Consider the following 19,267-nt stretch of genomic DNA (forward strand, 5'->3'; position numbering starts at 1 on the left):
AAAAAAAAAAAATTAAATGAAATTCCTTCCATAGTTAACTTGGCCAATATCCAGGAATGAACAAGGGCAGCTTGGAGGTTAGAAGTAGGATGGAGTCAGTTAGGTCAGATTTCGCTCACTGTTGTATTTGCAAAGGCAGTTTCAGTCTCCACCCACTCTTGGGAGTATCATCAGAGAGTGACAGTCAGGGTGAGGCATGCCAGCTACTGCAATGAGCAACTCACTGTGTCTGTGTGTGCAGCAACCGCCCAACACTGTGTATTCCAGATGCCTCTCCCTCTGGTCCTCTTGCTTCCAGCTTGTGTTCAGAAACCCTTCTGACACTGCAGTCTCAGAGGGATCCCCCTCCTCCAGACAGCACGGCTTCCAAGGCCTTCCTACCTCATTCTGGAGGCCTCCATCCAATGACATAGCATCTCTAGCCAGCTCTGCAGAGGAGCTGCCCTGGTGGCTTGCTGGGCCAGAGGAGTTATCAGAACCTGGTGGGGGGGCTACAGTGATTACTAGAGCCATTCCCTGGGGACATTTCACAGTCTGTGGGAGGCTCATTCCAGGTTCCTTCCATCGGCCTCACCCTTAGAGCCTCCCTGGGGGATTGCGGTGCATGTCTTCTTTGGCTTTCACGATACCCTCTCTTCCCTGGCTCTCCTCCCACTTCTTTTGCTTTTTTTATTTAAAAAATGTTTTTTTTAAAAGATGCAAAGTCTTGTCCTGTTGCCCAGGCTACAGTGCAGAGGTGCAATAATAGCTCACCGCAGGCTTGACCTCCCAGGCTCAAGTCATCCTCCCACCTCGGTCTCCTGAGTAGCTGGGACTACAGCTATGCACCACCATGCCAGGGTAATTTTAAAATTTTTTTTAGAGATAGGGTCTCGTGCTGGGCCCAGTGGCTCACGCCTGTAATCCCAGCACTTTGGGAGGCCGAGGTGGGCAGATCATGAGGTCAGGAGATTGAGACCATCCTGGCTAACATGGTGAAACCCCGTCTCTACTAAAAATGCAAAAAATTAGCCGGGCGTGGTGGTGGGTGCCTGTAGTCCCGGCTACTCGGGAGGCTGAGGCAGGAGAATGGCGTGAATCCGGGAGGCGGAGCTTGCAGTGAGCCGAGATGGCGCCACTGCACTCCAGCCTGGGCGATAGAGCGAGACTCTGTCTCAAAAAAAAAAAAAAAGAAAGAGAGATAGGGTCTTGCTATGTTGTTCAGGCTGTTCTCAAACTTCTGGCCCCAAGTGATCCTCCAGCCTCAGCCTCCTAAAGTGCTGGGATTACAGGCATGACCCGAAGTACCCAGCCTCGCTCCTACTCCTGTGGACATCCTCCCTTGGCTTTCTTTGTCATCTCCTCTTCTTCTGCTGGTCCCAGGAAGTTGGAGAGCCTCAGCCTCTTCTCTCGTCATATACTATTGCTCTTCCTAAGGAATTGCATCCATTCTGAGTGACCTTGCACAACTGTAACTGCAGCTTTGTGACTAAAATTTCCTTCTCCTTCCTTTGCATACACATTCCCTTGAATCTGCACCCGGAGATGGCTGCCAGGGAGGAATTCTATTAATAGATTTGTCTTTGAGTCTGGGAAATGAAGGACACGCATCAAAAGTTCCTGCCATGCCCCAAGCATCTCATGTTCTCACTCTTGCACCTTCATTCATCCTGGGTTGAATTTTTCTTTCTTTTTTTTTTTTTTTTTTTTGAGATGGAGTCTCACTCTGTCGCCCAGGCTGGAGTGCAGTGGCGTGATCTCTGCTCACTGCAACCTCTGCCTCCCGGGTTCAAGCGATGCTCCTGCCTCACCCTCTCGAGTAGCTGGGACCACAAGCACCCACCACCACACCCGGATAATGTTTTATGTTTTTAGTAGAGACGGGTTTCTCCATGTTGGCCAGGGTGGTCTCGAACTCCGGACCTCAGGTGATCCACCCGCCTTGGCCTCCCAAAGTGCTGAGATTACAGGCATGAGCCACCGTGCCCGGCCCTGGGTTGAATCTTAATTTGAAGAGGTATTTTTGACACATTCCTTGCATCATTCCAGATATCACTTATTAGTGTGTCCACTGATTGATTGCTCACCTGGCCAGCATCCATGTACCTTCCTAGTAGTGCCCACACATCCTTCCAGAATCCAGCCCCTCCCTTGAGCAACTCATGTGCTTTGGGGAAAACTGATCCTCTGCAGCTTCAGCAGGAAGCCTTGTTTTACCCAAGACAAAGGGCACATTCCATTTTCCTGGTGACATCATGGTTCACGGGTGAGTCTATGACCCAAGCCAGCTTAATCACACTGAATGTCAGTACTCCTACTTGGACCTGGAGGGAGACCTCCCCACTGTCCCTTCACTGGATGTGGGTGTGGAAGCACAAAGCCCCAGCTATGGGTGGTGCCCATCCCATCATCAGGAGGAAAGCTGGTCTTCAGACGAAGCCGATCTTCCAGGCAGAATGAGGGACAAAAAGAACATTGGTTCTTGATGATGCCATTGGGCTGCTGGTTCAAGTCATTCCTGAAGCAGCATCATTTCTGGACATTCCAATGGCAGGGACCAAAATGTCTCTTTGGTTGTTTAATCTACTTTGAAGGCTGGGCGTAGTGGCTCACACCTGCAATACCAGCACTTTGGGAGGCTGAGGCAGGTGGATCACCTGAGGTCAGGGGTTCAAGACTAGCCTGGCCAATGTGCCGAAACCCTGACTTTACTAAAAATACAAAAATTAGCTGAGTGTGGTGGCAAGTGCCTGCAGTCTCAGGTACTTGGGAGGTTGAGGCAGGAGAATCACTTGAACCCAGGAGGCAGAGGTTGCAGTGAGCCGAGATCCCACCACAGCACTCCAGCCTTGGCAACAGAGCAAGACTCTGTCTCAAAAAAAAGAAAAGAAAAAAAAAAAAAAAAGAAGGTGCGGGGCAGCAATTACAGTAGCGAAGGCAAAGTGGAAATTTGGGTGTAAATTGTGCACCCATACATTATGCTCCAAGCCAGCTAATAATGACAACTGTGTCCCCACCTACTGGCCACAGGAATTTTTTTGGAGGTGATATCAAGGATGTAGATTTCCTTCTGCTATAAGTTATCGTTTTCTTTTCATTCATTCAGTTGATACATTTTTATTGGGCATCTACATGAGCTAGGTGCTAAAATAGTTGCTACTGATATAACAGTAAGCCAACACAGACCCAGTCCTTTTTTTTTTTTTTTTTTTTTTTTTTGAGACAGGGTCTTGCTCTGTTGCCCAGAAATGCAGTGGCACAATCATGGTTCACTGCAGTCTCAAATTCCTGGGCTCAAGCAATCCTCCTGCCTCTGCCTCCCCAAGTAGCTGAGACTACAGGTGTACACCACACCTAATTTAATACTTTTTTTGTAGTGGTGAGGTCTCATTAGGTTGCTCAGCCTTGTGTTAAACTCCTGGCCTCAAAGGATCCGCCCTCCTCAGCCTCCCAAAGTGTTGGGATTACTGGTATGAGCCACCATGCACAGCTCAAAAATACTTTTATGTTCCTTTCCTTCTTCTTCTTCTTTTTTTTTTTTTTTTTGAGATGGAGTCTCGCTCTGTCTCCCAGGCTGGAGTGCAGTGGCGCGATCTCCGGCTCACTGCAAGCTCCGCCTCCTGGGTTCACACCTTTCTCCTGCCTCAGCCTCACGATTAGCTAGGACTACAGGCGCCCGCCACCCCGCCCGGCTGATTTTTTTTTTTTTTTTTTTTTAGTAGAGTTGGGGTTTCACCATGTTAGCCAGGATGGTCTCCATCTCCTGACCTCGTGATCCGCCCACCTCGGGCTCCCAAAGTGCTGGGATTACAGGCGTGAGCCACCACGCCCGGCCATTCCTTTCTTTCTTCTTAATGTCTCCATGGCAAAATTCCTCATGGCCAATAAATCACTGATTGTAAACAAGCATCATGTGTGATGTGCCTTTTGCAAGCGTAGGTACGAAGTCCTGTATCCCATTTCCAAGGTATAGCATCCATCATTCCCTTGGGAGCAAGAGATCGTGGTGTAAAGCTGGTTGATCCTGTCAACTGATCTCGCAGCAGGTAAAAAACTGATACTGCAGGTCCAGTTTCAGCGGCTGACAGGAGGGTTTAGCAACACTCCAAAGAGGAATTCTTTGCTCCATGCATCACAAGCAATGCAATCCTTTTGATCACACTTGAATTAAATTTTTGGTTTTAAGCTTAAATAGTCTGTTTTCTCCTATGCTATTTATAAAACGCAGGTGCCAAGGTTTGTGCTTGGAGATTTTAAAGAAAAGGCAAAAAAATCAAACACGCCTAGGTTTCAGGAACTGACCAAGTACTGGGAGGTTAATCTTTTTTTTCTTTTTTTGAAACAGGCTGAAGTGCAGTGGTGTGATCCTAACTCACTGCAGCCTTGACCTCCTGGGCTTAAACAATCCTCCCACCTCAGCCTCTCAAGTAGCATGTGCATGCCGGCACACCCGGCTAATTTTTAAATGTTTTGTAGAGACAAGGTCTCCATATGTTGCCTAGACTGTTCCCTAACTCCTGGGCTCAAGCGATCCTCCCACAAGGCCTCCTAAAGTGCTGGAATTATAGGCATGAGCCTTAGTTTTTCAATTCTGGGTCCATAAATTTATGAAGACCTTGGATACAATGTACGCAGGAGAAGGCATCCTGTTGGTAAGGAGTTTCATAAAAAAAGGAAAAGAAAAAGCGTCAAGAAGCTGACATAGGTAGCAACGAGACAGGAAAAGAGAAGAGCTTTAAGGCTAGTGTTTGGAGATCAGACATTTCCCCTCAACGGAGGACAGGCCTGGCTCAGGTCTTCAGAGGCATCAAGAATAGACCCTGGCCTCAGCTGATTCAGAGACGGTCAGAGCAAAGGACACCCCACAGGGCCTTCTCAGGGCTATGTTTGGAAGCAGCTCTTGTTACCCCAAGGCTGCCTAGCATCAAACAGCGTTCCCTTTTATCCTCAAGGTCTGTGGTCAAGTACTTGTCACTGCCCCAGGGGGAAGATATTTAGGGCTGTACAGAGCAAGATGTCCTTGTCATCAGGAGCAAGGACACACGTGGAGCGGAATCTGACTGATGGGTACACATTGCACTTTCTGCCTCTTCTGCAACGGAAGATGCTGAAATTGTTCAGCTAGATCCCAACAGTGTGGGTGGCTGAAAGCAAACTCTGTCCACCACGCAGACACAGTCTGAGAGCACCCTAAGTGTGACTGCCCTGGGCCACCCGGATCCCCCTGCTGGGCTCTGAGCAGGGACATGACCGGGCTCTGTTCAGGCCGCAGGGCAGCGTAGTCCCTGTCACAGCCCCAGTGTTATCGCCCCCACCAGTCCCAGGTCGGTCCTCCTGTAAGTCTGCTGGCAATATTGCTCTAAAATCCCACTTCCACCCCAGTTCAGGGACTCACACCTGTAATCTCAACACTTTGGGAGGCCGAGGTGGGAAGATCACTTGAGCCCAGGAGTTCGAGATCAGCTTGGGCAACATAGTGAAACACCTGTCTCTATTTAAAAAAAAAAAAAAATTAGACGGGTATGGTGGCATGCACCTGTGGTTCCAGCGACTTAGGAAGCGAGGCAGGAGACATTGCTTGAGCCCAGGAGTTGGAGGCTGTAGTGAGCTATGATAAGGCCATTGCACTCCAGCTTGGGCGACAGGGTGAGGCTGTTTCTGAATGAATGAATACATAAGCAAATAAGAAAAAATACAATACAATACAATACAATACAATACAATACAATACAATACAATACAATACAATACAATACAATACAATACAATCGCACTTCCCAGCGGTTACACCTGGCCACAGAGGTCCCCAGGCTGCCTGCGAGGGCGCCGGGGAGGTCACTGTTAGTCCAGCCCTGCAACCGGCAGAGGCCCTCGCACACTTCCGCCGGAAGTCAGCCCCGCAGGGGCGTCGCGCTGATGTCGCTAGCCTGCAGGAAGTCTTGTGTCGCGCCCGGGAGGCGCCGGAGCCCAGCGGCGGGCGGTAAGGCCGCCTCCGCGGGGCTGTGGGAAGCTTGGGCTGTCCCTGGACCGTCAGTCTCCTCCTCTGACCCTCCCTTACCCCTTGTGTGTGGGGCCGCCGTCCCACCGCCACCTCGCCCAAGTCCGGGGCCGCCCCGGTGTCCCCTCAGAGCCTGCTGCACTCCACGTCCCCCTACCAGGGCTCCAGCCCCCAGGGAAAGCTCCGGCCAGGTGTCCTGGATGCGGGTAGCTTCGGGAGGCCCTAATGGGGAGGGGCAGGGAGAGACCTGAGGCTACCGACTTGGCTTATTTCTTCTCAACTAGCTGTTTCTCTCAAAGTCTTTATTATTGTTATATTTTGAGACAGCTTTTCGCTCTTGTTTCCCAGGCTGGACACTGCAATCTCCGCCTCCCAGATTCAAGCAATTCTGCCTCAGCCTCCCGGGTAGCTGGGATTATAGGCATGCGCCATCATGCCTGGCTAATTATTTTGGTATTTAGTAGAGATGGATTTCACCATGTTGGTCAGACTGGTCTCAAACTCCTGACCTCAGGTGTTCCACCCGCCTCGGCCTCCCAAAGTGCTGGGATTACAGGCGTGAGCTACAGCGCCTAGCCTGTTTTATTATTTTTAGAGATGGGGTCCAGCTTTGTGGTGGCCTAGGCTGGAGGGTAGTGGTACCATAACAGCTCACTGCAGCCTTGACCTCCTGGGCTCAAGCGATCCTTCCACCTCAGCCTCCCAAGTAGCTGGGACCACAGGTGCGTGCCACCACGTCCCGCTGATTTTTAAATTTTTATGTAGAGACAGTGGTCTCACTATGTTGCCCAGGCTGGTCTCGAACTCTTAGCCTCAAGCGATCCTCCTGCCTTGGCCTCCCAAAGATTTGGGAGCCGGCCTGAGCAACTTAGTCTGGACCATTTCTCCCAAAGTCTTACCCATTTGTGCTGGGGGTGCTGAAAATCCCCTGCTTCCAAATCCTTTTCCACAACGTATTCTGCCTTTGACTGCTACTCTTGTTTTATTATGTGGGTGTCAAATTGATCTGTCTCTGCAGTCAGATCCAGGCTCCTGGAAGGACAATGTCCGGTAGCTACCAGTCGTGCCAGGCACACACTGCGCCCAAGAGGAGCTGCTGTTTGAATTATCTGTGAATGTTGGTAGGAGGAATGCCAGAGCTGCCAACTGAAAATTATCCAACCAAAAGAAATGTAGGCTGGGCACCCTGAATCACCCGGTGAGAACTGTTGCTGTTTGTTTGCTCTCGCCTATCATGTCATGAATAGTTTCTTGTTTATCTCACTTGGAATTCCAGCCCAGAATCATATCTGCTAAGGTCAAAAGTAACCAGTTCCGGTATCTTTTTGTGAGTGTTTTTTTTTTTGTTTTTGTTTTTGTTTTTGTTTTGTTTTGTTTTGTTTTGAGATGGAGTCTCACTCTGTCGCCCAGACTAGGGGGCAGTGGCCGGATCTCAGCCCACTGCAAGCTCCGCCTCCCGGGTTTACGCCATTCTCCTGCCTCAGCCTCCTGAGTAGCTGGGACTACAGGCGCCGCCACCTCGCCCAGCTAGTTTTTTGTATTTTTTAGTAGAGACGGGGTTTCACCATGTTAGCCAGGATGGTGTCGATCTCCTGACCTCGTGATCCGCCCGTCTCGGCCTCCCAAAGTGCTGGGATTACAGGCTTGAGCCACTGCGCCCGGCTGGTGAGTGTTTTTGAGACAGGGCCTCATGCTGTCGCCCAAGCTTGAAGTCCTGTCCTCAAGCAATCCTCCCACCTCAGTCTCCTGAATATTGGGGACCACAGGCATGCGCAACCACACCTGGCTAATTTTTGTATTTTTTGTAGAGATGGGGGTCTCGCTTTGTTGCCCAGGCTGGTCTTGAACTCCTGGGTTCAAGTGATCCTCCCGCCTCAGCCTTCCAAAGTGCTGGGATTACAGGCATGAGCCACTATGGCCGGCCAATTCCAGTACCTTTTTTTTTCTTTTCTATTTTTTGTTTTTAAACCACTACACTATGGAAAAGAATTCCAGTATCCCTGGGCGCAGTGGCTCACGCCTGTAATCCCAGCACTTTGGGAGGCCGAGGCAGGAGGATCATAAGGTCAGGAGATTGAGACCATCCTGGCCAAATTGGTGAAACCCTGTCTCTACTAAAAATACAAAAATTAGCCGGGTGTGGTGGCATGCACCTGTAATCCCAGCTACTCGGGAGGCTGAGCCAGGAGAATTGCTTGAACCCTGGAGTCGGAGGTTGCAGTGAGCCAGGATCACCACTGCACCCCAGCCTGGTGACAGAACGAGACCCCATCTCAAAAAAAAAAAAAAAAAAAAGAATTCTAGTGTCCAGTGTCTTAGTGTCTTTCTTTCTTTTTTCTTTTTTTTTTTTTTTTGAGACAGAGTCTCACTCTGTCACCCAGGTTAGAGTGCAGTGGCATGATCTCAGCTCACTGCAACCTCTGCCTCCCGGGTTCAAGCGTTCAAGCGATTCTCCTGCCTCAGGCCCCTGAGTAGCTGGGATTACAGACACGTGCCACATGCCCGGTTAATTTTTGTGTTTTTAGTATAGATGGGGGTTTCACCATGTTGGTGGCTGAAACCACCAGGCTGGTCTCAAACTCCTGACCTCATGATCCACCTGCCTTGGCCTCCCAAAGTGTTGGGATTATAGGTGTGAGCCACCATGCTCGGCCACAGTATCCAGTATTTTAACACAGGCCTGTGTGTTGACTCTGGTTCCAGAGGGTGATTCCTGATAGTTGTGGCCAGTGTCTTGGAGGGATGCTTCTTAGGACAGGATGCCTGATTCTGGGTGCAGGGCTCCTGACTGCCTCTAGGAGATGCTTGTTCTCCAGGCATTGTCAGCAGATTCTTTGGGGGGAAATCTTGTATCTTTGTGAATATTTCAGGAAGTAAAAGAATGATTCGTGCCTGGGGGCAAGGAAGGTGGATGCATTTTCTTTCTTAGTTTATTTTGCATTTGCAGGTTGGAGATGCTTCAAAGGCAGGCCACAGTGTTAGAGTGTTAGATTCAAAATTTTTATCTTGGGCCGGTGCAGTGGCTCACGCCTGTACTCCCAGCGCTGTGGGAGTCTGAGGCAGGCGGATCACCTGAGGTCAGGAGTTCGAGACCAGCCTGGCCAACTTGGTGAAACCTCGTCTCTACTGAAAATACAAAAATTAGCCAGGTATGGGGCACATGCCTGTAATCCCACCCTCTAGGGAGGCTGAGGCAGGAGAATTGCTTGAACCCGGGAGGCGGAGGTTGCAGTGAGCCAAGATTGCGCCACTGCACTCCAACCTGGGTAACAAGAGCCAAACTCCGTCTTGAGAAAAAAAAATTTTTTTTTTTTTAATTGAGACAGGGTCTCACTGTGTTGCCCAGGCTGGTCTCAAACTCTTGAGCTCAAGCGATCCGCCCACCTCTGCCTCCCAAAGTGCTGGGATTACAGGCATGGGCCACCACACCTGGCCCAGAATTTTCATCCTGATGGAGGGAGCTCAGGACCATTTGGGAGGCCCCAGTGAGAGGCAGCAGGCCTCTGTTGTGTGTGCCTGAGGAATTCTGTTTTGTTTGTTGGTTTTTCTGGTTTTTGCTTTGAGACATCATTAAAGTCTAGGTGAATTCTGTTTTGGTGGCCATTTGGGAGTTGATTTCTGAGAATGTGTGTCATGGAAGAAATCTCAGTAGCAGATAGTCACACTCTTCCTATTCCTTTGTAGCCCCAGGATGGACTTCCTGATCCTCTTCTTGTTCTACCTGGCTTTTGTGGTAATGGGTCTTGTTCTTATCTGCATCTGCTCGAAAACCCATAGCTTGAAAGGCCTGGCCAGGGGAGGAGCACAGGTAAGGATGATCCTTGGATAGCACTGGAATTTGAATACTGTGCTAGTCTAAGAGACTCACCAGTTTTGCTACAGGACAAAAAGGAGATGCCAGGCTGGGTGCAGTGGCTCACACCTGTAATCCCAGCTACTCAGGAGGCTGAGGCAGGAGGATCCCTTGAGCCAGGAGTTTGAAGTTGCAGTGAGCTATGATCACACCACTGCACTCCAGCCTGGACTACAGAGTGAAACCCTGTCTCAACAACCACAAAAAAGATGCCACTCAACGTCATTGATGGATTTATTTCACTGATGGCAGTTGTGGGACATTCCATAGCCTCTGTCTGTGTGTGTTTTTTGTTCCTGCTGAAAGTCCTCTTGCGGTGGTGCTTTGAGAGAAGAGGTTGCTGTTTTCCTCTGGATTAGATGCCTGTAGATTGGGCATGGATATGAGCAGGGTCCGCCTGGGGTACTTGATGGGTGACTCTGGGGGATGTATGAGCAGAAAGCTCAGCATTGACTGGCCCCCCTCCTTCAGGGATCAAAGTCAGCAAAACGGGACAAGCAGCCTATGGGAAGGCATTGACTTGGGAGGGACCTGGGCCAAGCCCAGTGATCTGGGTGTGGACGCTGGAACCTGGGATTGAACCCAGGCCGGGGAAGTAGCGGCCTTCACATTAACATTCCGCGACCCATTCCCTCTGCTCACCTCACTTTCCCTGAAGACCCTGACAGGTGCCTTCTTCAGAGTCAGACTAGAAATGGAACTGGTGTGAAAGGAAGACCAGTAGAAAGAATTCCCCTCTTTATTCTCTTCTAAATCACTTCTTTACCTGTATACAGAAACCAAACTTCCTCTCACGCAGATTGCCAGCTGTGTGTGGAGTGTCTGATTTGTTTGGGAGTGGAGAAGTGAGAAGTGAAATGGAATCTTTCCCTTTCCTTTTGTTTCAGATATTTTCCTGTGTAATTCCAGAATGTCTTCAGAGAGCCATGCACAGATCGCTTCACTACCTTTTCCATACGAGGTATTTCTATTTCAGAGTTTAAATATTCTCCTCTTTTCTGCTTTGATTATTAATTGTTGAGATCCTCCAGCTTCAGGAAGCTCCTCATGGTTTCCAGCATGGTGAGGGAAAGAAGGCCAGAAAGAATCAAGAGTCCTGAGTTGGGAGCCTCTACTCATAGTTAATCTACCTTTTGAGACGGAGGTTTTAACTTGTCTACTTTTAAATAGTGATATTTAAAGATTGGGAAAATACTGACATGTATTTCTGTTAAATACATGCAGAATGTTTCACAGAGTTTTCTATGTAATTCTTACTACTATCTCAAGCCCAAAGGAAGTGGTTGACCCTTGGTTACTTTCTTTAGTATCATACAATTTCTTCAAGGAGAAGCCCCCACAAACAAGCCGTGTGCCTGTTTTCTTTCAGAAACCACACCTTCATTGTCCTGCACCTGGTCTTGCAAGGGATGGTTTATACTGAGTACACCTGGGAAGTATTTGGCTACTGTCAGGAGCTGGAGTTCTCCTTGTATTACCTTCTTCTGCCCTATCTGCTGCTAGTTGTAAACCTGTTTTCTTTCACCCTGACTTGTGTAACCAATCCTGGTAAGTTGAGGCTCTTAGCATACAGCATGGTGACAGCTCCACTGTCTTACTAATAGTGCTGCAAACAAGGAGAGGCTCCCCCACCCCGAGGACTTTGTAAAAGATTTGATGTGTAGCATTTTCCTTATCTTTCAGTTTGGAGTGTTTTCTAATTTTTTTTCTTCTTCGACCCACGGGTTATTTAGAACCGCTTAAAATTTTTAGTTTATCTTTTTAATACTTTCACTTCATTTTGTCATATATAGAGCACGTGATTGGTATGGTGCTGTTCCTTTTTTTGTTTTTTAAGATGGAGTCATGCTTTGTCGCCCAGGCTGGAGTGCAGTGGTGCAATCTCGGCTTGCTGCAACCTCCGCCTCCCAGGTTCAAGCAATTCTCCTGCCTCAGACTCCCAAGTAGCTGGGACTACAGGTGTGCGCCACCTCGCCTGGCCAATTTTTGTATTTTTAGTACAGATAGGGCTTCACCATGTTGTCCAGGCTGGTCTCAAACTCCTGACCTCGTGATCCACCCACCTCAGCCTCCCAAAGTGCTGGGATTATAGGCCTAAGCCACCGCACTGGCGGAATTGTACACTTTAAATGGGTGAATTAGGTTTGTGAGTTATATCTGAATAAAGCTGTTATTAAAAATGAATTGCACGGCTGGGCGTGGTGGCTCATGCCTGTAATCCCAGCCTCTTTGGGAGGCCTAGGTGGGAGGATCACCTGAGGTCGGGAGTTCCAGACCAGCCTGGCGAAAATGGTGAAACCCCATCTGTATTAACAAAGAAAAAAACAAAAAATTAGCCAGGCGTGCGTTAGCACATCTGTAATCCCAGCTACTACTTGGGAGGCTTATGTGGGAGAATCACCTGAACCCGGGAGTCAGAGGTTGCAGTGAGCCAAGATCCCGCCACTGCACTCCATCCTGGACGACAAACTAAGACTGTCTCAAAAAAAAAAAAAAAAAAAAAAAAGAATTGCTTGATATTAAAGATAGCAGTTTCAGTTGTGTTTTATCAGGACGGGTTTTGTGACCATCCAGTCCACCATATTGCACGAAACTGACATATGTCCTTACTTTTCCCAGGCATTATAACAAAAGCAAATGAATTATTATTTCTTCATGTTTATGAATTTGATGAAGTGATGTTTCCAAAGAACGTGAGGTGCTCTACTTGTGCTTTAAGGAAACCAGCTCGATCCAAGCACTGCAGTGAGTGTGGTTCTCATGACTCCAGCGGCACCCCCAACAGCACATGTGCGGGCTTTGTCTGTGAGGGACTGTTTCCTGAATCTAAAAGAAGAGCCAGTTCACCCCCAGACGTGGTGTGGCCATTACTTGTAGAGTTGAGATAATGGTTTCTTTCAGATGAGTGAGGGTCAGGTCTTGTGTTCCTATGTAGTAGACAGTCCTCATCCCCGGGCATAACAGCCCTTCCCTCACCACATGGGAGGACATGCTCCCCAGAAGGTGTTTCTGTGGATGTTGTGTTTGTGGATTTCAGTCCTACAAAGCCTAGTCTTCTGGGGAGGGCCCAAGATTCTAGACCAGTGCTGTCTAACAAAAATAGAATGTGGCTAGGCGCAGCGGCTCATGCCAGGAATTCCAGTACTTTGGGAGGCAGGCAGATCTCTTGAACCTAGGAGTTCAAGACCAGCCTGGGTACCATGGGGAAACCCCACCTCTACAAAAAATACAAAAGTTGTAGTCCTGGCTTACTCAGGAGGCTGAGGCGGGAGGATCACTTGAGCCCAGGAGATCGAGGCCGCAGTAAGCTATGGTTAAACCACCACACTCCAGCCTCAGCAACACAGCAAGACCCTGTCTCAAAAAAAAAAAAAAAAAAAAAGCCATAAATAGAAACAGTTTTTAAAAATGTTTTTCAAAATGTAACTGTGCTTGGAGACAGTTTTAATCAGTATGTTATTTAACCTAATATATGTAAAATATCATTTTAACATGTAATCAATGTAAAAAATTCTTCATGAGGTAGTTTATATTCTCTTTTTCCTACTAAGCCTTTGAAATCTGGTGTGTATTTTACATTTACAGCACGTCTTGATTTGGACACTAAATTTTCATGTGGAAATACTTGTGTATTTAGATTTAATAAAATGTACAGTTGAAAAAGTAGACTCACAGGTGCAAGTTATATCCATATATTCTTAAAAGTTTTCCAATATCTGAATTTGGTACCAAAAAAATCATTTTCCTTTACCATCCATGTCTACGTTGACATAATGATTCATCTTAATCAGAAGAATTGACTTGACTTTAAAGCAGGAACATCAGTTTTAAAACATGTCTATCCAAGTCAAGTAAATTAACTAACTCTTCTGTTGCCTCCATATTTACACTGAATTCAAAGGAATATTGTAGTAAAAAACAAATGTAAATTTGTCAATATTGACAAAATGTCCTTTCCATTTTTTGGTTTGGTTTTTGAGATAGCGTCTCACTCTGTTAACCCAGGCTGGAGTGCTGTGGTGCGATCATAGCTCACTGTAGCCTTGACCTCCTGTGCTCAAATGATCCTCCCGCCTAGCCTCTGAGTAGCCGGGACCCCAGGTCCATGCCACCACCTCAGATTTTTCTAGTAGCCAGATTGCAAGTGCTCAATACCCACATTTGGCTGGCAGCTCCTGTACTGGACACTGCACTTCCAAAAGCTTAGTTTGGAACTAAGCAGTGCCATTTCCCTCTGATTATACATCCAGTGGTCAGACTGTGAAAATCTCAGCAGGTGTGCGGCGTCCTTGTCTCATCAAGCACCATCCCAGCACATGCCCCCTCGTTTCTGTGCAGGTGTGTGTAACTGGTGTGTGCACCGTTTCGACCATCACTGTGTTTGGGTGAACAACTGCATCGGGGCCTGGAACATCAGGTACTTCCTCATCTACCTCTTGACCTTGACGGCCTCGGCTGCCACCGTCGCCATTGTGAGCACCACTTTTCTGATCCACTTGGTGGTGATGTCGGATCTATACCAGGAGACTTATGTCGATGACCTTGGACACCTCCATGTTATGGACACGGTCTTCCTTATTCAGGTAATTATGCTGTAGGTTTCTGACTTCAAGTTTCAGAATTGCAAAAAGGACATTTATTTTCCCAGTAAAAGCATGAAGTTAGGTGGGGCGCGGTGGCTCACGCCTGTAATCCCAGCACTTTTGGAGGCCGAGGTGGGAGGATCTCATGAGGCCAGGAGTTCAGGACCAGCCTGGGCAACATCCAAATGTCCATCAGCAGATGATTGAATAACTGGTCTCCTGTAGAGACCTTGTCTGTACAAAAAATACAAAAATGAGCCAGGGCCGGTGCAGTGACTCATGCCTGTAATCCTAGCACTTTGAGAGGCCAAGGCAAGCAGATTGCCTGAGCTCAGGAGTTTGAGACCAGCCTGGATAACATGATGAAACCCCATCTCTACTAAAATACAAACAATTAGCTGGGTGTGGTGGCACATGCCCATAGTTCCAGCTACTCGGGAGGCTAAGGCACAAGAATCACTTGAATCTGGGAGGGAGAGGTTGCAGTGAGCCGAGATTGCACCATTGCACCCCAGCCTGGGTGACAGAGCAAGACCTTGTCTCAGAAACTAACAAATGTGAAGTTTTTCCTTTTTCTAAACTGATATAAAATTCACATATTGGGCCAGGCATGGTGGCTCACAGCTGTAATCCCAGCACTTTGAGAGGCCAAGGTGGGCGGATCACCTGAGGTCAGGAGTTCAAGACCAGCCTGGCCAGCGTGGTGAAACCTCGTCTCTACTAAAAATGCAAAAAAGTTAGCTGGGCGTGGTGGCCAGTACCTGTAATCCCAGCTACTCGGGAGGCTGAGGCAGGAGAATCACTTGAACCTGGGAGGCGGAGGTTGCAGTGAGCCGAGATTGCACCACTGTACTCCAGCCTGGCCAACAAGAGTGAAAGAGCGAAACACCATCTCAAAAAAAAAAAAATTCACATATCATAAAATTCACCCTTTAAAGTATACCACAGTGGTATGAGTGTATTCACAGACTTGTGCAACCCTCACCACTGTCTAATTTCAGAACATTTCATCATCTCCATTCCCTCCTGCCCTAGACCCAGGTAATCACTAATCTACTTTCTGTCTTTTGGGTTAGGCCTTTTCTGGACACTTCATGTGAATGGAATTGTGCAATATATGGTCTTTTCCCCTGGCTTCTTTCTTGTGGCACAAGGTTTTCAGGGTTAATTCATGTAGCACGAATCTACTTTATTCCTTTTGTTTGTTTGGGATGGAGTCTCACTCTTATTGCCCAGACTAGAGTGCAATGGTGCGATCTCGGCTCACTGCAACCTCTGCCTCTCGGGTTCAAGCAATTCTCCTGCCTCAGTCTCCTGAATAGCTGGAATTACAGGCACAAGCCACCACACCTGTCTAATTTTTGTATTTTTAGCAGAGAAGAGGTTTTACCATGTTGGCCAGGCTGGTCTTGAACTCCTGACCTTAAGTGATCCACCAACCTCAGCCTCCCAAAATGCTGGGATTATAGGCGTGAGCCTCCACGCCCGGCCATATTTCATTCTTTTTTATGGCTGAATAGTATTCCATTGTATGGATAGACTGAATTTTAATTATTTGTTTATCAGTTGATGGACATTTCGGTGTTTTCACTTTTTGGCTATTTTTAAATAATACTGCTGTGAACATTCATGTACAAGTTTTTTGTGTGGACATGTTTTTGTTTATAAAACATGTTTTATGTTTATGTTTTTATGTTTTATGTTTAAAAACATATGTTTTATGTTTATATTTCTCTTGGGTAAATTCCACCTAGAAGTGGAACTGCTGGGTCATATAGTAACTTTTTTTTTTTTTTTTTTTTGAGACAGAGTCTCACTCTGTCACCTAGGCTGGAGTGCAATGGTACCAGCACAGCTCACTATGACCTGGAACTCCTGGGCTCAAGTGCTGCCACCTTGGCCTCCCAAAGTGCTGGGATTACAGGTGTGAGCCACTGTGACTGGCCCAGAATAACTCTTGATTTGAGGCCTTTATATGATAATGACAGTTAATCTTTTGTTATACTGGTTTTTTGTGGATCTTTTGGATCTTGGGAATGGGGTTTTGGGTTTTTTTGGGTTTTTTGGTATAGAAAAGTTCAGACATTCTTTCTCATCAAATCTCTTTTCTTTGTAACTTCAACTAGAAAGTCTCCTCCATCAGGAGTTTTGTTAAATGTTCTCTTTGCTTGTGACTTTCAAAAATATTAAACTTTCTAAATTCTTCATTTTGCTTATTACAAAAACAAAACTTGAAGCAGCGCAGTTCCTATGGTCATACACCATTTACGGAGTCAGTTTTGTTTTTACCCAAACAAGATCACAGTGTAATCCTTGCATCTTGTCTTTCTCATTAGTCAATATGTTAAATCTTTTCACAATCAGTACATAGAAATTGACATCATTTTTTTTTTTTTTTTTTTTTTTTTTTTTTTTTTTTTTTTTTTTTTTTTTTGAGACGGAGTCTTGCTCTGTAGCCCGGGCTGGAGTGCAGTGGCCGGATCTCAGCTCACTGCAAGCTCCGCCTCCCGGGTTCGCGCCATTCTCCTGCCTCAGCCTCCTGAGACTACAGGCGCCTGCCACCTCGCCCGGCTAAGTTTTTGTATTTTTAGTGGACGGGGTTTCACTGTGTTTGGTCTCGATCTTGACCTGTGATCCGCCCATCGGCCTCCCAAAGTGCTGGGATTACAGGCTTGAGCCACCGCGCCCGGCCAGAAATTGACATCATTTTTAATGGCTCCTTGTTTTCCCATTGTGTGACCATCCCAGAGTTTACCCTTCCTGATGGATGGACAGTTAACTTGTTTCTTGGCTGGGTGCAGTGGCTCACACCTGTAGTCCCAACAATTTGGAAGGCCAAGGCAGGAGGATCACTCAAGGCCAGGGGTTTGAAAGCAGCCTGGGCAACATAGCAAGACCCTGTTTCTATTGATTTTTTTTTTTTTTTTTTTTTTTTTTTTTTTTTTGAGACGGAGTCTCACTCTGTTGCCCAGGCTGGAGTACAGTGGCACTACCTTGGCTCACTGCAAGCTCCACTTCCCGGGTTCATGCCATTCTCCTGCCTCAGCCTCCTGAGTAGCTGGGACTATAGGTGCCCACCACCACCCCCGGCTATTTTTTTGTATTTTTAGTAGAGACGGGGTTTCACCATGTTGGCCAGGGTGGTCTCCATCTCTTGACCTTGTGATCCACCTGCCTCGGCCTCCCAGAGTGCTGGGATTACAGACGTGAGCCACCATACCCAGCCTTTTTATTTTTATTTTTTGAGACGGAGTCTTGCTCTGTTGCCTAGGCTGCAGTGCAGTAGCAAAATCTCAGCTCATTGCAACCTTCACTGCCTGGGTTCAAGCAATTCTTCTGCCTCAGCCTCCTGAGTAGTTGGGATTACAGGCATGTGCCACTACACCCAGCTAATTTTTGTATTTTTAGTAGAGAAGGGTTTCACAATGTTGGCCAGACTGGTCTCGAACTCCTGACCTCAAGTGATCTGCCCACCTCGGCCTCACAAAATGCTGGGATTGTAGGTGTGAGCCACTGTGCCCGGCCCCTGTTTCTATTTATTAAGGAAAAGAAAAAAACTTCGGAAGAGGGGTTGATAAAATCAATGATACAATGAATATCCTTGCACATCTATTTTTGGGGTTGTATTGTTTTAAGAAAGACATTGATCTCTTTTGTCCATCCGGATTTTATTTTGATGAATGAAGTCTGCATTTATTTTATAAATAGCTAACTGGAATAGCACATTTTCCTGAGTAAACTTCCCCTTTTCCTTCAGTGTGAACACTTCCTTCATCCCACAGGAAACTTGTATGTACTGGGATAATTCCTGGGCTGCTTCTCAGTGCTGTTTATGTTCAGTTTGTCACATTTGGACACAGGTAGGTGGGCTGAGGAAGCAGCGCTGGTGGCTGTGGCAGGCCCAGGGTTGGCCGGTTTTCACTCTCTCGGATGTCACAGTCCAGCTGCCTAAATCACTGCCTTTTCTCTGCCCCCAGTACCTCTTCCTGACTTTTCCACGGATTGTCTTCATGCTGGGCTTTGTCGTGGTCCTGAGCTTCCTCCTGGGTGGCTACCTGTGCTTTGCCCTGTACCTGGCGGCCACCAATCAGACTACTAATGAGTGGTACAGAGGTGACTGGGCCTGGTGCCAGCGTTGTCCCCTTGTGGCCTGGCCTCCATCAGCAGAGCCCCAAGTCCACCGGAACATTCACTCCCACGGGCTTCGGAGCAACCTTCAAGAGATCTTTCTACCTGCCTTTCCATGTCATGGGAGGAAGAAACAAGAATGACAAGTGTGTGACTGCCTTTGAGCTGTAGTTCCCATTTATTTACACATGTGGATCCTCGTTTTCCAAGCATGGCTTGTTTGTTTTGATTTCTACTGTGCTTATAAATCACTACCAGTGGGCAAGGGAGAGAGGGGAAAATGGGTGTTGACTGAGGAATCCCCTTGCTTATCTTCTTTTGAAACCGGGCACCTCTGAAGTCTTGGTGTCAAGGGAATCAAGAGAGGACTTCTCAGAGATTCCAGGTGATGCTGAGACCTTGGTGTCTCTAAACTCTGGGCATGTGGACAGGAGGGGCTTGCAGCCGTGTCTCTGACCTGCCGGATATGCAGGAGGGTCTCGACTTGGCGCCTGCACGTTGTGCCTGGCTGTGCTTTCTTTTATGCCCCCCTCTATTCTCCTCTCTCCCCCAGGGGATTTTCATCTCAACAACAGTGTCCTCACCCAGGCCTGCCTTCTGGCCAGTACGGGCTTGTACACCAGGCACATTCCTGCATGCGAGGCCTCCGGCCTGCCCTCCTCTGTCCACATTCAAGCCCTTTCTGACTAGTTTAAATATTGTGAAAGTGAACTGCCACCTATTTCA

The 19,267-nt window shown here is 47.6% G+C and overlaps 1 protein-coding gene across 2 annotated transcripts; it reads left to right on the top strand.

Moving 5' to 3' along the window:
• The first annotated feature begins 5,872 nt into the window (after nt 1-5,872).
• Nucleotides 5,873-18,750, top strand: ZDHHC4 (zinc finger DHHC-type palmitoyltransferase 4). Of its 2 annotated transcripts, none has more exons than XM_050784144.1 (8): nt 5,873-5,959; nt 6,996-7,175; nt 9,662-9,785; nt 10,718-10,791; nt 11,200-11,378; nt 12,450-12,620; nt 14,169-14,413; nt 18,391-18,750. In XM_050784144.1, exons 3-8 carry the CDS (start codon nt 9,669-9,671, stop codon nt 18,682-18,684), a joined length of 1,080 nt encoding a protein of 359 aa, XP_050640101.1. In that variant the 5' UTR covers nt 5,873-5,959; nt 6,996-7,175; nt 9,662-9,668; the 3' UTR covers nt 18,685-18,750. The 2 variants fall into 2 exon arrangements, with proteins under 2 accessions (XP_050640101.1, XP_050640100.1); XM_050784143.1 differs by having other exon boundaries at nt 12,450-12,575.
• The last annotated feature ends 517 nt before the right edge of the window (nt 18,751-19,267 follow it).

The sequence above is a fragment of the Macaca thibetana genome, chromosome 3 (genome assembly GCF_024542745.1).
Source record: "Macaca thibetana thibetana isolate TM-01 chromosome 3, ASM2454274v1, whole genome shotgun sequence".
NCBI lineage: Eukaryota > Metazoa > Chordata > Mammalia > Primates > Cercopithecidae > Macaca > Macaca thibetana.

Bases quoted from the DNA above. Each gene is read 5' to 3' on its own strand.
- ZDHHC4 (XM_050784144.1), top strand. From the start codon at position 9,669: ATGGACTTCCTGATCCTCTTCTTGTTCTACCTGGCTTTTGTGGTAATG. The intron at 11,379-12,449 runs GTAAGTTGAGGC...TACTTTTCCCAG, and splicing joins GACTTGTGTAACCAATCCTG to GCATTATAACAAAAGCAAAT. The intron at 12,621-14,168 runs GTGCGGGCTTTG...GTTTCTGTGCAG, and splicing joins CGGCACCCCCAACAGCACAT to GTGTGTGTAACTGGTGTGTG.